Source organism: Diabrotica undecimpunctata, chromosome 3, assembly GCF_040954645.1.
Source record: "Diabrotica undecimpunctata isolate CICGRU chromosome 3, icDiaUnde3, whole genome shotgun sequence".
Classification (NCBI taxonomy): Eukaryota; Metazoa; Arthropoda; class Insecta; order Coleoptera; family Chrysomelidae; genus Diabrotica; species Diabrotica undecimpunctata.
In genome coordinates, this window is record NC_092805.1 from 118,348,874 (window position 1) to 118,362,585 (window position 13,712).

General features: G+C 31.7%; 1 protein-coding gene across 1 annotated transcript in view; it reads right to left on the reverse strand.

Moving 5' to 3' along the window:
- The window catches only part of LOC140437292 (mitochondrial 2-oxoglutarate/malate carrier protein-like), a 44,502-nt gene that overhangs the window by 13,117 nt on the left and 17,673 nt on the right, over positions 1–13,712 (reverse strand). The window contains exon 2 of the mRNA XM_072526727.1: positions 2,978–3,291. Within this exon, the coding sequence (XP_072382828.1) occupies positions 2,978–3,291 (314 nt within the window). The remainder of the gene's footprint in view (positions 1–2,977; positions 3,292–13,712) is intronic.

Here is a 13,712-nt window from a genome sequence, read left to right on the forward strand (position 1 = left end):
AGTTAGTAAGTTAAAGGGCACCCTTATGCCCTGGCGCCAAAGGCGAAAGAATCAAGTAAATGGTCAACGGCATAAGGATGCAGAAGGCAAGGAGAAACCACTGCATTAAAGATCCAATTGGATATTTCTAGTACAATCATCATGGCAATGAGTCTTCTTCTTCTCATGGCGCTGTCTCCTTTCGATTCGATTTCCATCGCTAGAGAAACTACTTGAGCAAGATTTAATTATTAAAACTGTGCTCGATATCTGCCTTTCATTTGATCATACTTCAATTAATTATAAAAGGGAAAATCCAGGGCAAGAGAAGTGTAGGAAGGAGAAGAATCTCATAGTTGCGTAACTTGAGGGAATGGTACGGATGCACATCAATCGAACTATTCAGAGCGGCAGCATCTAAGATCAGAATAGCCATGATGATTGCCAAACTCCGTCGCGGAGATGACACGTAAAGAAGAAGTTATGTTAAGACCTGAGCTGTTTTATTTAATAGCCAATGTAATAATTTATTTCTAAATGATCTTTAAATATTAACGATACGGTATTAATTGCAGAAAACAAACAACAACTACAAAATCTGCTGAACAAGGTAGTGAGAGAGTAATGTGCAAGTGGGACAAGTTCTTGAAAAAAAAAAACGGAGTACAGTAGGCGGTACTGTAGACTAGGGGGAAGCTTCATACTATATTTTTCTATATTTTTAAAATTTAAAGAATATTTTTCAACAAAGTCGAATAAAGTAATTTTATTATTTATTTATTTTTTTATACATTTTTTATAGATGTTAACAAAATTTCAAAAGTATAACGGGACCATGGATCGTTATTTCAGAACAGTACTTCCGTGACGCTCCTTCAGCATTTTACTGTAGAGAAAAAGTAATATGGCCAGCACGGTGAGTTTTAAAAGACTTATTATACAAAATAAAATCAACCAATATTTTATTGCGGAGTTGTTTTGTGGGATAAAAAACTAGAAATTTAAGTCCAAAATCAAAATCATCCATAATTCAGTCATGGCTTACATAAAATTTGTAAAAATTTAGACACCTAAGTAATTAATAATTTGCTTTGGAAAATGAAAATATCTCAAAACTAATAAATTTAGACATCGGCATTAAATAAAAATTGAAGTATAGTAATGGTACTTTTAGATAGTGACATAAAATACTATTTAAAATTACTGAGATAATAATGCACTTGCGTTTTGACTCACCCTGTATTCGATATAAAGAAAATTAGTAATATCAATCATTTTTGAAAATTTTGACAATTAATAAAAATTATGGCAGCAATAGATCATTGTTACTGTGTTTCTTTTTAATTATACAGGGAGTTGAACTTGTTACGAGGGTGTTCCATTTAAAAAACATAAGTTTAGTCTGCCTCTACGTTGTCGAACATCCTGTAACATTGTAACTAATTTTGTAATATGAGCCTCAAAGTTGCCTACAATTTTTGTTATTAACTTTTATTGCTATCTATTATTATAGCGGATCTACTGAGCTTTATCATACTAATCAATCACCCTATTGATATATACTACACAGATACATAGATATACATATTTATTATCAGCTTATTACAATAAGCAATTGGATATAATACTCTTAAGCTTGAAGAAACGGGATTCAATTAATAAAATTCTCTTTTTTCAAAAAATGCTCGATGGATGATTTTGAGCTTAAATTTATAGTGTTTTATCCCACCAAATAATTCCTCAATAAAATATTGGTTGTTTTGACTTTGCATAAGTCCTTTAAAACTCACCGTGTCAGAATAAAAGTTTCGGTTCAAAAATATTTATCATATAAATGTGATCATACAAAGTACATTGTTTGCCATTTGTTTCCGTAATAATAGGTGATTACATCGTCTGCTTATAGCCACAAAAACTCTTCTTTTGTAGGTAGAAAGTATAGTCGTGTGGCCAACCACAGAATTTTAAATCTTGTGCAAGTTTCATCTACTTGTGCTCTCTCCCTGCTTTCTCTTCCTATTCACTTATCAAATCCATGAGTCATTAAACATCATTTCAACATAAAGAATAGTGTTAACTTTAAAATAAGCTACCTGTATAGTCTAGATAATTCCAACACTGTTCCAATGATGCTATGCGAAAGATTCGAAGCAGGTGTTCATCGACGGCTCGAGATTCCATCAGCCTGGACGTAACGAAGGGTGTATATTCCACTTTGATAGAATTCCGGAATACCGGGACAATATAAATAGCAGAAATTAAATTGGAGAGAGTTAGTCTCATAAATATATTTGTAGCGTAAAGTAAATAAAATGCTATAAACTAATTGTTTTTTAGTGTTAGTGTTAAAAAACTGTAAATAAAAATTAACAATGAACGTCACAATAGTATAAGGTATTTCCAACATACAACGCAACAAGAAATTATTTGAGAAACGTTTGGAAAAATTAATTGTAAGTTTCGTTAAACAGTCAAACTAAATTCCACAAAAGGAAGCATAGGCCTATGTCCCTTTGAGCATATACAAAATGTATGAAAATATGAATGATTCACAGCAGCGGATTTAGTAAATCAGTTCACGATTAATATAAAAACTATGCGTTGTAACGTCTTACTAGGTTTTATTTGTATACAGTTTCACCATTAATCCGTTTTTTTTTTTAATTTTCTCATTTTCATTTCATTTTAATCACATGTTTTTCGTTGTTTTTTGTCATGTTATATTTGATAAAACGATTTCCGATCTGCATATTATCTTTTCTTAGGTTTTTTCACATCCATTATAAACTTCTTTTTCAACGGGTCTTGATCCTTTTCTAGCCAGATAGCCAAAGGCAGATTCTTTTTTAATTTTGTTAGTCATCGTTTCCAGTTAAATACATTCCTAAAGTCTTCGTTTTCTTATTCTGGTCTAGTTGAATTTGCCTATTTCATTCAACTGCATTGATCACAGCATAGTATTTTAGGACCATTTACTATGTTACTTAAAAATACTCACCAACAAAAGCGCCACAAACTCCGGCAGTCATTCCCATCAGCAATTTACCAATGAAACCAGGTGGTGTTCCGTCGGCAGATTTGAAGGTGTCGAAGAGGTAGGTATACACTCCCAATCTTGTGCCTGTGTATGTTAATTGTCTTAAAAGTCCAGCAGATAAACCATTGTATAGAGCGAAAACGCCTTCTCTTTGAACTATCACTTGTATTGCATGTAATGTACTTCTGTATTCTTTGGGTTTTCCACCAACTCCGCTCAACTGCATTCGGTTCTTTACCAGATCCAGCGGTTGGACGAAGCAAGTCGCTCCCATTCTGAAACAAAATATTAAAATCTTTGATTATAGATAATTTATAAAAGAAGAATATCAAATGATGATCGGTGGTGGAACCATTCAAGAAGTGGTATGACAGCTGAACTCAGCATCACAAGAGCTGAAATTACAGAATATACTGTAAAAAGAAGTAGAATTTAGAACGATATGAATCCAAACTTTTTTTCTTACTAATTTGAAAACATGATGCCATTCGAATAACGATACCTAAGAGATATAGTACATATTATTTTTGTGTAGAAGCGACAGGTGTTTTTCCGTTTTACTTGCCTTCTTTAGTTTGTGTAAAATAAAAAATTATTTTTTTAAATCAAAATCAGCTCGTAAGATCTTGTAGAGAAAAAAATGTTTCCATGACCTTTTACTTGCTTTCAGTCAGCTTCACATACAGCCGTCACCCTAAGCTCTCATATTCCAACGATATAATATACTCAGGATGGAACCTATGACAAACGACGGAACTGACGTCAATAATATTAAAACTACGACAAGCGAGAAATGTCATGAGTGAGATAGAAGAGGCTTGTAGTCATGCTTGTTCCTAATGCGGTGTTGCCTCATCAAAAATTTAGTTGTGATGTGAGTTTTATGCATCGAGCAAAAAGACAAAAGAGGGAATGTAAAGGTAGTGGGGGCAAAAATATTGTTAGACAGGAAGTGCCATCTTGAGAGGCCAAATTAAAAAAGGAAAGAGAGTCTTTCCTTATTTAAGAAATCAAATTTAGTTGGGTTATGTTATTATGTGTCCCAACTGTCACATGAAATCTTAGTTATATTGAAGTTTTTTAACAATTGTTTCACATTTTAGACTGTTATTGTTAATATTTAATTAAAATTTTCTCGTCTAAGACACATTCTAAAAACTATTTTATAGCTACTGTTAATAAGTGTCGGAAAATTTAAATTTGGCGCGTTCGCATTTCCGGATATGTCCGCCATCAGAGGCCACTTTTTTGGTCGCCTTTTCATAACGATTAGATTCCCTCTTTTGTCTTTTTGCTCGATGGTTTTATGATAACAATGTATATTAGGTAAATATTATTATTTTGGACAATAATTACGCAAAAGTTGTGGTTGATTTTAAATTTAAACTTGCAGAATACCATAGGAATATAAAGTTAAAACCTTACTTTAAACCGAAAAATTGTTATACTTGGTCGCTACATAATCCATCCGTGCTAATAATATCTTCATCAGAATCACTGTTTGTTGCGTCGTCACCCAAGTGAATTATAATTTGATCAATATTGAAGTTTATTTTGACACAAAGGTATCCTCAATTGAAACGTCACATTTTTGTGACGTCATAATTTTGACGTCACAATTTTTTTCAATTCTTCAACAGAAAATTCTAAAAGCTCATCAGATACCTAATTCCATAACGTCATTTAATTTGAAGCTGACATTTCTTGTGCCATCAAAAATGCAGTTCAAACCAGTTCAATCGGATTTAGATCCGGATGGTACAGTGGCAGTTGTAATACGTCATATCCAAAACGTCTAATAATACGATCAAGTAAAAATAATGGGAAACTCTAAGAAAATTAAAATTCAAGTGGGCAAAACATGACAAAAAAACCGACTTTTCTGATTACTGCAGGAATACTGAGAAAATTACTAGCAGAAGGTAAATAAATATCTTATTTAGACGAAACTTAGAAACAGTAGATTGTTAATAATTTAAAAACCATGCCAAAGTTTCTGCAGAAAATGTGTAGGTTTGCATATTAACGAAAAAAGTAGTCAAGTACCTAGCTATTGAGATGTCCTGAACCCCCTGCAATTTTGCTTATTTCTATGGAGTGTAAAAAAAACTGGAGTCCAGGATGTGGTGAGATGGACACAAGCACGACGCCGCAAATGGAGAGATCATGTCGACAGAATGGATTCAGGAAGAATCGCGAAATGGTCAAAAACACATAAATCCAATACAAAAAGACCACTAAGAAGACCCCCGATGAGGTGGTATAACAGCTGGACATCAACATAATAAGAGCTGGGATGATATAATAAACAAGACCATGTCCTACAAGAAGAAGAAGAACTATGTACTTGGCTGATTTTATTTCCTATACTTATGTTTAAAATTCCGCATATAATAGTCAGTTTGTTTAACTTTTATTCAACACCGTTACTTTGTTCAACATAGCCACATCACATCCTATATACTTAAAACTTCATATTTATTTTATTATACGATTATTAATGACCTTTTTTGGACCCCACTTGTTTTTGTTTTGTGCGCGCACATTTTCATTTTTCAGACCTACAAGCATTAAAAAATTATTTTTTACTGCTTGATATAAAGAATGAAGGCAGAGAAAGGGCGAATCTATTTTCATTCCTATATGTATTTATCTATGAATAAATTTAAATTTATTTATATATACCGCCAAAATTACATTAAATGATATCAACATGTCAAACGATTGCATACCAACATAGCTAACACGACTACATTCTCATGAACTTTTCGCTTTTGGCTGGTATTGGTGAAAAATAGTCATTTATAAACAATAATTTTGACATTTTGCCAGGACAAGGGAATCTCAACGCATCTACTTTATTTTTTCATATATAAGTGATCCCTCTAACGCTAATTAGTTCGAGTATTTTTAAACGAGATTGGTTATAACTGACTAATAGCATTGTAAAAAAAAATCAAGGATAAGCAATATCATTCACCTGATATATACTAATAAACAAAGAATTTTTAAAAAAATGACCAACTTGAATGAACAATTAAATAATAAAAGTTAATATCTAATTTCACAGGTTTTGGTTAATGTCACACCTACTTCATGAACAACTATTAATTTTGAGAAATTTTTATTTACTTTATTTATTTATTATAAATGTAATACAGTGTGTGTGTGTGTCATCGAATTTCCTGACTGTGGACTTAATCCATTAGCCGAACTTATTTTTGCTCTACAGATATTTATGTCACATATTACTATTAAAATAAGATTTTGTATTTTAAAGATATACCTAGATTCTATAACAATAAATGGATAATTTAATCTTCAGCTACAATCATACAATATTACACATTTATATAGATATATCTATATCATAAAATATATTCTAGTATTATTCAACATTATTCTTTATTGTGATTTTTTTATTATTATTTTCTTTTTTTTTTTATTTATTTATTTATTTTTTTTTTATGTATTTATTTATTCTTTTTTTTTTATTTTTTATTTATTTATTTTTTTTTTTTTTTTATTTTTTTATAAATTACATTATAAGGAATGTCAACAAGGAGTACTTCTGCTCAGGGGTCTTTCAGAGCAATGCACAAACACAAGACTAGACCACGGAAAGATAGGTAAACAAATGGGATAAACACAGGTATTAATAGTTCACAATTTTAATTTTATATTAAGTATGTGTTTAATTAGGATCTCATATACACGTTCGTCTAAACTAGATAATATTGTTTTTAGATTAAAAGGTCTTGTAATATTGGTTTCTCTATATACTTGATTCATGAATTGATTTATTTCTATTATCTTTAGTCTACAGTTTAGTATCATGTGTTCTGCAGATCCTAACTCACCACATTCACAAAGATTACTATCACTAAGACCTATTTTAAATTTGTGTTCTGGAACTAGGCAGTGTCCAAATCTAAGTCTGCATATGTATGAAACAACGATTTTTTCGCTGTGGTAATGATTAAACCATGATTTAGCTGGAATATTTAATTGTATGTTTTTGTAGAATAGCCCTTTAGTTGAGTTGTTATACCATTGTTGCCAGGTTTTGGTTTTATTGCTGGTAATATTAGCGTAAACATCATTTAATGTTAATTTATATTTACTTTCATTTTCTTGTTCGGTGGCCTTCTTAGCTAAAGTATCTACTATTTCATTGTGTTTAAGATTAGAGTGAGCTTTTACCCAACAAAATGATATTTGTTTGCCCTTAGCCCTAAGTGCGATATATGCTTTAATAATGTCAATATATATGTAGTTTGATATGTCCTTCAAACTTTCCAGTTTAAGTAAAGCACTTTTGCTGTCTGTAAGGATTAGAAATTTCTCTTCGTTATTGTTTATACTGCTTATATACTGCATTGCTCTCAGTATTGCAATAAGTTCTGCTGAAAATGTTGTAAAATTATCATTAAGTCGTATACCCTCTTTATACCTTGTCCTAGGGTCCCACACGGCAGCGGCCACTCTCGAATTCATTTTTGAGGCATCGGTATAAATTTGGTAATATTCCGGAAATAAAGTTTCTATATCCACATTAAACATGGCATTCCTTAAGTAAACTGGAAATTTCGAGTAATCTCTCATGTAGGTTGGTTGTATGTTTGGTATATTGTTTAGATTTATCTGAAACATGGATGGCAGAGTTGATGTGTATAGTTTATTTTTAAATTGTCTTATTCTATTGTAACTTTCGGCAAGAAGTAATGTTGGCTTTTTCCTCCAGTATTCAGTGGTTAGGTCATTTATATAAAGTTTGTGGCAGTTGTTACATATTATGCTCTCTTTAGTTATCATTTTAGTTATAAATTTTTCACACATAGTTTTCCTTCTTAACCATAGTGGTGGTTCATTACATTCTACGCTTAGGTTTGATATTGGAGTACTCATCAAAGCTCCTATACATAATCTGAGGCATTTATTTGAAAGGATGTCTATTTTTTGAAGATGGGTTTTGGCGGCTTGATTGTAAAAGTAACATCCGTAATCTAATATTGATCTTATGTATGATCTATACATTAGTAATGCTATGTTGGGATCTGCTCCCCAGGTTGTATAGTTTACTGCTCGTAACGCATTGTACCCTTTGTCAGCTCTTGCTACGATGTACTCAATATGATCTTTCCAAATCATTTTCCTATCCAGTATAATACCCAAATATTTAACTTTAGGTTGAACTTTAAACGAGACATTTTGCAACTCCACTGCTTCTGGAATGTTTCGTTTTCGGGAGAATATGCAAGCTTGTGTTTTTTTAGTAGATATGTTTAATGCTATTTGATCTAGGTCTTCTTGTAGATGTTTAAATACTGTATTTATTTTACTACTGCCTTGTTCTATTTCCAATTGATCTACATATATGCATATATCATCTGCGAATTGTAATATTTTACCTTGTTTGCTAGTAATTATGCTTTGACCTATATGAGCTGTGTAAATAGTGTATAATATTGGACTTAAGATGCTCCCTTGAGGTAACCCGATGTTTGAAACTCTCGGTCCAATTAGTTTGTTATTAATTTGAAGATAAAGAGTTCTATTGATGTAAAGTTGATGAAGTTTCCAGCAGAGTATATCTGGCAGTCCGATTTCTTTCATTTTGTGGTATAGAAGTTGTAGGTTCACATTGTCATATGCATTTTCTATGTCTATGAATGTAGCAAATACCGACTTGTTGATGGAAAATGAGTTATATATATCCAGTATTAAGTGCGTTAAATTTTCCATCGTAGAACATGATTTTCTAAAGCCGAATTGTGTTGCAGGTATTTTAGAATTTTTTTCTAACCAGAATTCTAGTCTACATTTAATCATTCTTTCCATTGTTTTTAACACACATGATGATAGAGAAATGCCTCTATACGAATCCGGACAGTTTGGTGGTTTGTGTGGCTTAAGAATTGGAACTATAATGTACTCTTTCCATGCACGTGGTATATCCATACTCATCCAGACATTGTTTATTACATTTAGTAGTTGAACTTTCTTATGTATGGGTAAATTATACAACATACTATAGTGTATACCATCTAATCCTGGAGCTGAATTATTATGTCTTTTTAGGCAGTTCTTTAATTCTTTCAGACTAAATGCTTGTGTGAGAAATATGTTGTCTGTGTTTGCTTCGTCATTTTCATGTCTATTATCCGTAGGGTTCCTGTGATTAATTTCTCCTTGTATAACCCAAGGTCTAGCAATTTTATTAAAAAATATATCTGTCCACTCATTTACAACTATCGGATTATTGGGAGGGTTATAAACGTTTTTTAATTTTCTTATTTCCTTCCATATTTTGCTAATGGGTGTATTTTTATTTAAACTATTACAAAAGTTTTTCCAAGAAGCTCTTTTGCTGTCTAAAATAATTCTTTTTTTATAAGCTTCTGCTTGTTGGTATTTTAAATAATTATCGTAATTAGATAGTCTTTTAAACTGCAAAAAAGCTTCTTTTTGTTGTCTTATAGCGTTCCTACAATCATCATTCCACCATGGTTTATTAAATTTTGCATTGGGCCTCCTTTTCCTCTCTGGAATAGAGCATTTACTAGCTAAATTGATTGAGTCACAAAATGTGGAATATTCTTGCTCTGAACCATCTGATATATTATTATTCTTTTCATTGTTTAAGAGATAGGTAAAGAAAGCCCAGTCTGCCTTTTTAATATCCCATGTAATTCTAGATCTAGATATATCATTAATTTCAATGACACCATTACTATTAGTAACGTTATTATCAGTATTATGGTTAAATTCTATTACTATTGGGTAGTGATCAGAACCCAGACTCAAAGTTTCTGTGTGCCAATTAAATTTGTAATAAATATCCCTAGAGCAAATTGTTAAGTCTATAGCAGATCTATTTAAATTCATAGGTCTACGAATTAATGTTTCTGACCCATCATTTAGGAAATTAAGTCCACATTCCTCCATAGCCTCAAAAAGATAAAGACCTTCTTGATCGGTGACATCACAGCCCCACATTTTATTATGGCAGTTGAAATCTCCCCCTATTAAAAAAGGTTTTTGTAAACTAATAAAAAATTTAACCCATTCGTTTTTTGACACACATAACTTGGGTTTTGCATAAATGGAATATAAATTTAAGATTTTATTATTTATTTTAATCTGTACTGCAACGCACATGACATTATTTATTTTATAAAAATTTAAATTGTTCTGAAAATTAATATTTTTTCTTAATAATATCGCTACTCCTGCATAACCATCTGATCTATCTTCACGGAAGATGTTATATTGGGAAAAGCTTATCTTTGAATTCGGTTTTAACCAAGTTTCACTTAAAAGAATAGCTAAGAATTTATTTTCGAAAATGTACTTTTCAAAATGGCCTTTATTGTTCACTATTGATCGTGAATTCCATTGTAAAATCTTATTATTTACTAGGGCCATTTAAAACTTTTTCTATATTACTTTTAATGTCGTCTAAAATTTGTTTGTTTGCTATTGGAATTAAGTTTTTGTCTAAGAAATTTTTAAATATTGTTACTATATTATCAGTAATTTGTTTACTAGTTAGTGAGTTTTGTTGGACTATTTTTGTTTGATTTTGATATAATGGGTTGTTTATAATTGGTAGCGACGGGTAAGCAGAGGCGCTTGCAGTGTCCAGTATATTTTCGTGTTCTTTTGAATAAGGATAAACTGATTTATTTTGAGCTCCTTCGCTCCATTTTCTTTTGGTTGTCACTGTGTACCTATTTCCTGTGTTTGTTGAATTCAGGACTGTCCTATAGCTACTGCTGTATTTTAATTTTGCTTCTTCAAAAGGTAAATTTTCATTTGCCATTATATATTTAATGCCCTTTTGTTTTTCAAACTCAGCGCACTTGTTTCGATCTAATGCTGAATGGTTTCCGAAACATAATATACAAGTGGGATCTGTTAAATCGCATACATCTGAATCATGTTCCTGTCCGCACTTGCTGCATCTTTTCTTACCTCGACATTGTGACGTAACGTGTCCGTATCTAATGCAATTAAGGCATTGTATTACTCTCGGAACGTAAGGTTCCACTTGGTATATCATTCGTTCAATGATTACTTGTTTTGGAATCATTTGGCCTCTGAAAGACACCACTATCGTACCCGTCTCCACCAGTTGATCATTTTCTTTTCGCTTTATTCTTTTAACGTTTATTACTTTAAAATTGCCGTATCTTGGAACAATAATACCTTTTAATTCGTTTTCTGAAATATTTTTGTCTACCCCTTTAATTACCCCACTCTTTTGAGTAAAAAAATTTGGAATATATAAATCGTAATTTCTTTCTATTAACTTTTTACATTCCACTAAAATATTAGCGCTTTTATATGTGTTACATTCAATTTTAATTTTATTTTTTCCTATAATATTAATATTAACAATATTATCTTTAATTGCAGGTACTGCACCTAAAATTAATCGTGCTGTCGCTATGCGATGCAATCGGCCAATGTTACCTTCCTTATTCTGCATAAAAACAAAATAAGGACCTTGGTCACCTTGACTGTATTTATTTTTCACCTCTGACATTATGGACTGGCCTATATTAATATTTGTTTTATTGCTTACCTGATAATCTGGTAAAAAGTTTTTTGAATTTGTTATCGGTACCTGTTTTGATTGTGTATTAATATCAATATTTATAATTTCCTCAAACTGCTTTTGTTTTTCATTAACTTCATAATCCATATTACTAGCAACATCGTCAATCCTTCCTCTATCAGGTGGATTTCCTCTGCCATCTGAATTTAATTCCATTTTTTGGTCAAAACAACAACAACTCTATTAATTAGCACTTCGATACCACAGAGAACTACTCGCTTCCGCTGCTACAATCGAACTGTGTAATACAGTGGAACCTGCTTAATTCGAACATCTCTAATTCGAAATCGTCTTTTATTCGAATTTTTATTCTGGTCCCTAGCATTTCCTATACAGGGTGAGTCATGAAGAACTTTACATACTTCTACCATATGTAGAGTCCCTCAGGGAGCATATCATGTGGCCACTAAAAAATGTCAACTCCTCTTCTTTATTAATTAACAGGGTGATTTGCGTAATTGACCATTTATTTCATTTTACTGTAGTGTTTATACGGCTTATTTGATTTTTTTAATTTTTGCATGATACAGTACACTACTATCAAGCATTCGACTGGTATTAGCTAAACTAAAAAATTCCAGGACTGGCTTTGGAAAAATTAATTTAGGGATTCGTATTAAATATTACACCCTGTATAAATTGTTTTTAAAATGCAATAAGTGATTTTCAAACTACATAAATAGCCAATGAAAACGACATATGCGACAATGTTGTCGCACTTTTATTAAATTTTTAGTGAACGATCAAATCTTACCAAAAATAGAACAACCATAATGAAGTATCAAATTATAAGGTATTAATTTAAACAAATGTTATAAATTTCAAACATTTTATACAAACAAATAATAATACATTGCATCAACTGTACTAAATAAAAATAAATCTAAAAAAGTTTAAAATGAAGGTTGGCGTTGACCGTTTGACGTTTCTTGATATTTTATACCCATTGACATTATTGTCATTATCAATTGTTATTTATGTGTACAAGAATACATATTTCTTCTGTCATATCTACGTTAAGTACATTGTGTTAGTTTTGGTAGAGCTTTGTTACTTTCGTTCAAAATGCCACATCAGTTTTCGACCAAAGAATATGCAGACATAATATTTGTTTAGGGATTCTGTAATGGGAATGGTAGGGCTGCTAGTAGAGAATATCGCAGGAGATTTCCTAATCGTCGAACTCCCAGTTATCCAACATTTGGATCAGTTTTTAATTATTTGCGAGAAAATGGCACTTTTCCTAGTGGAGCGACATGTAGATGAAGCGCAGGAAGATGACATTATGGACGCCGTTACTATGAACCCTACAATAAGCACTAGGCAAGTAAGTCGAGAACTCAATGTTACTCAATCAAAAGTAAGTAGAGTCTTACAAAAAAATAATCTATACCCACATCACATTCAAATGGTTCAGCGACTACATGCTGGAGATGAGATCGATAGGTTGGAATTTTGTAGATGGATTAACAATAATCGACCAACGCTATACAGGACACTATTTACAGATGAAGCCCAATTTACCAGAGACGGGATAAATAATTCACGAAATTCACAGGTGTGGGCAGAAGAAAATCCCCATGCTATTCGAGAACTTCGTTCTCAGTTAAGGTTTTCGGTTAACGTGTGGATTGGTGCCATAAATAACCAATTAGTAGGTCCCCCCTTTTTAATGGTACTTTAACATGGCAGGTCTATTTGAACTTTCTACAAAATATTTTGCCGAATTTGCTTGCCAACGCGAACGTTGAAAAAAGTGCGACAACATTGTCGCATATGTCGTTTTCATTGGCTATTTATGTAGTTTGAAAATCACTTATTGCATTTTAAAAACAATTTATACAGGGTGTAATATTTAATACGAATCCCTAAATTAATTTTTCCAAAGCCAGTCCTGGAATTTTTTAGTTTAGCTAATACCAGTCGAATGCTTGATAGTAGTGTACTGTATCATGCAAAAATTAAAAAAATCAAATAAGCCGTATAAACACTACAGTAAAATGAAATAAATGGTCATTTACGCAAATCACCCTGTTAATTAATAAAGAAGAGGAGTTGACATTTTTTAGTGGC